Source organism: Branchiostoma floridae, chromosome 13 (genome assembly GCF_000003815.2).
Source record: "Branchiostoma floridae strain S238N-H82 chromosome 13, Bfl_VNyyK, whole genome shotgun sequence".
Lineage (NCBI taxonomy): Eukaryota > Metazoa > Chordata > Leptocardii > Amphioxiformes > Branchiostomatidae > Branchiostoma > Branchiostoma floridae.
Genome location: NC_049991.1, coordinates 8,215,510 through 8,218,936, shown reverse-complemented (window position 1 = coordinate 8,218,936; position 3,427 = coordinate 8,215,510). Strand labels below are relative to the sequence as shown.

At 50.9% G+C, this 3,427-nt stretch overlaps 1 protein-coding gene across 12 annotated transcripts in view; it reads left to right on the top strand.

Annotated features, from left to right (window-relative positions):
* The window catches only part of LOC118428730 (netrin-1-like), a 41,353-nt gene that overhangs the window by 24,343 nt on the left and 13,583 nt on the right, over positions 1-3,427 (top strand). For 5 of the 12 annotated variants that reach the window (XM_035838899.1, XM_035838903.1, XM_035838902.1 and 2 more), the window contains exon 2: positions 1,608-2,688. In XM_035838899.1, the coding sequence (XP_035694792.1) occupies positions 1,650-2,688 (1,039 nt within the window). In that variant the 5' untranslated portion in view covers positions 1,608-1,649. Of the gene's footprint in view, positions 1-777; positions 926-1,218; positions 2,689-3,427 lie in introns of those variants that run through there. The other 7 variants (XM_035838897.1, XM_035838898.1, XM_035838896.1 and 4 more) reach the window with 6 other exon arrangements.

The following is a 3,427-nucleotide window of genomic DNA, read 5'->3' as shown; positions in this document are numbered from 1 at the left end:
TTCGGTCCACATATACGTTACGATGCGAGGTGTACTCTATAAAACAACCAGCGGTCAGTGAAGTTTCATAGAGTAAAACCGTGCAATTGTCGTACGATCACAAATTGATGTCATTCTTGTGATACAATTGTCCACATGTTGTGCACAATCTAGCTGTCTTGTTACCGTGGAAAAAATGCATTAAATCCTTGCCAGCGGTTGGTTCTGTCACTGCCTAGTTAAAAATTATACGACATCAAAATTGCCTACAACAGATATGATATAAACTTTCCTACGATCCTTTTAGTTTTAGTCCGTAGCAAAGATGTGGCCACCCGAAGCGTGTACTAGTATATAGAGCGGGTGTCAGCTACTGTTGAGCGCATTTGTATCTCATCACCCTTTGTAAGTGTCGGAGATAAATCGGCTGTGTTTACAATAAACAGGTTGTGTATTGGACAAGCTGATCTATTGATAAGATGCGGTTTTCTCAATACACAGCCGGAGGCGTCCGTACGCAGCGCGCGCGCGTGCTACATGTACAACTAACGCCGCTTCGTCCTAAACATGTGATCCTCAAAAAAAGAAACCTCTCTGTAAGAAAGATGTTGAAAGAAATACAATAGAGCGCGGATAGCTTCCGTGTGAGTGGACACATTTGAATGGGCAGTGTAGCTTCTCTCTTTTTTTATTTCTTGAAACTGCGACCCTTTTGTGTGAAGGGTCAGATTGAGGGAGTAATGAATGCATACTCCAAGTGGTCGTGACGGTAGCCAAGATCACGGCAATGTAGAGTCGGTAAATGTTTGCTGTGCGTCACGGGTAGGAATGAAGACTGCAGCGGGCCGCGTTCTTGCGTCAGTCCGCGGCCAGCAACGGACCTGAGGCAGTCGTCTCTAGCTTCCGTCTCGTTCGTACTTGCGCGATCTTTTTTTGTGCTCCTGAGGTAAATGTGCTTTTCCTATAGATATGTTCCATATTGGCAAGGTGTTGAATACTTTGCTAGGGTCGTGTTAGATGTATGGATGGTTAACGTGTTTCTAAACGAAAATAGTATAGAAGAAGATAGAACATGCTTCTAGTGGTTTGGGGAGAGGAATCTATGACCCATGTCAATGGGTCTCATTAACACCTATATGATGTACTAATTGGCCTTATTAGCACGGCTAATTGTGCCGTGAAAAGAGGTGGTTGCGCGCGCGCCTGCGCTGTGACGCTTTCGTCCTTAGTTGGTTGTGGTGTCGGCTACGCCCCCATAGGAAAGCCGAGCATTTGGAATCAGACCCATGTGGATGTCAGTCACGCTGTGGGGTGTTGTGTCCTACTGCTGATCTACCACGTTTCTTCTCCACAGGGTACCGCACTACAGGGGAGTTGTTCTCGGCGTTTGGAAGCACGACTGGGAGTCTGCGTTAGGTACTCTTGCCAGGTGAGCGCACGGGGGGAAAGTCGAGTGCACCCCGACACGAGCGCGCTGCGTGCCCCGACTATCGGGTAACAGTTTACACACAGTACAGTCAGATCAGGTTAGCACCCACACGGGCCCGCCTTAGCGATTCACGGAGATATTCTGTCAACTTCCAATTGCGCCCCATCGAAATATTTTCATTTGTTTCTTTCAACAACAGGGAGGCTGTGTATATGTAAACAGTGACCCATTCCGAGTGAAAATGGCCAGTTGTAGGCTGAGCGGAGCGGTGCTGGTGAGCGTGCTGGTGTTTGGAGTCCAGCTGTGTTCCCTGGTGCAGCAGACGTCAGGAGGGTTCGACCTCAACATGTTCGCGGCGCAGCAGAGCCCGCCCGACCCGTGCTACGACGAGAACGGCAAGCCCCGTAGATGCATTCCAGACTTCGTCAACGCGGCGTTCGGGAAGGAGGTGAAGGCGTCGAGCACCTGCGGCCAGCCGGCGAGCCGCTACTGCACCCTGACGGGAAACTCTGCCGACGCCGGGGAGGAACGGGCACGAGTCTGTCACATCTGCGACTCCGCGGCTCCCAAACGGCAGCACCCCCCTTCGTACCTCACGGACCTCCACAACCCCAACAACGTGACGTGCTGGCAGTCCGAGCCTTACATACAGTACCCCACCAATGTAACGCTCATGCTGTCCTTGGGAAAGAAGTTCGAACTGACGTATGTTACTCTCCAGTTCTGTTCCCTGCGACCCGAGTCCATGATCATCTACAAGTCTATGGACTACGGCAAGAGTTGGGTACCGTACCAGTTCTACAGCACGCAGTGCAAGAAGACGTACCAGAAACCCAACAGAGCTCTCATCACTAGGGCGAACGAGCAGGAAGCCATCTGCACCGACGCTCACTCCGACATAGAACCTCTGACGGGCGGGCGCGTCGCCTTCTCGACGCTGGAGGGCCGTCCGTCCGCCTTCAACTTCGACAACAGCCCGGTCCTCCAGGACTGGGTGACGGCCACCGACATCAAGGTGGTCTTTAACCGCCTCAACACGCTCGGCGACGAGGCGGAGGAAGCCTCCAGAGACTCCTATTACTACGCGGTGTCTGACTTCGCGGTGGGCGGCCGCTGCAAGTGTAACGGCCACGCGTCGAAGTGTGTCCATGACCGGGAGGGGAGACTGGCCTGCGACTGTAAGCACAACACGGCCGGGGACGAGTGCGACCACTGCAAGCCTTTCCACTACGACAGGCCCTGGCAACGGGCAACCGCACGAGACGCCAACGAATGTATAGGTAAGTCATTTTCCTATCTTCTTCACCTAGGTACAGAACCTTCTAATAGGTTCTATGCGTATGAGAGAGTTCGACTTCACAGGAAAAATGTATCCCCCAAAATGTCTGCCTCTAGAACTCAAGTGTATCAACCTAAGGCTAAGATTAAGTATTACCTGATCAAACCACCCACCGCCTCTGTTGTTCCCAGTCATTCCGACAACAAGTAGCTTTAGTAAGCAAATCTCCGGCCTAAAATACCGCCAGACCCCCGGTAGCCTCCGACTCCAATGGACGGTGGAGAATCGGCTCACTTTCCTAACTGTTTATTTTGCCGCACTCAGCCGAAACAAGGATCCCCAACAATGCATAAACATTGGTGGGAAGTGAAAAAAAGGGGGGCACACGCAAAATGCCTTGAAGAGCGTTCAAGTGTTACTACAAGCATAACCCAACGACCATCAAGTTCTGAAATGTCAAAGTAAATGACTTGTGGATCTGGTGGGCAGACATGTAGTAAGCACTGCCTGACCCGATAGGACAAAGTTTCGAGCCAAAGTAAAGATTGAATTCCTGGCTGCAGTATTTATCCAGATGTGCGCTGATCCGAAGTCGACCCCATCTCTGTCGGGTGTGTTAGAAAGGGTGAAGAAGTCAGGCATAGAAAAATCGCCTGAGACAAGACGGAAATCGCCTTCAACCGCTTATCTCCTAGTCCTACAAAAAACAGACAACAAGAAAGTGTGGAGAAGAGACTGAT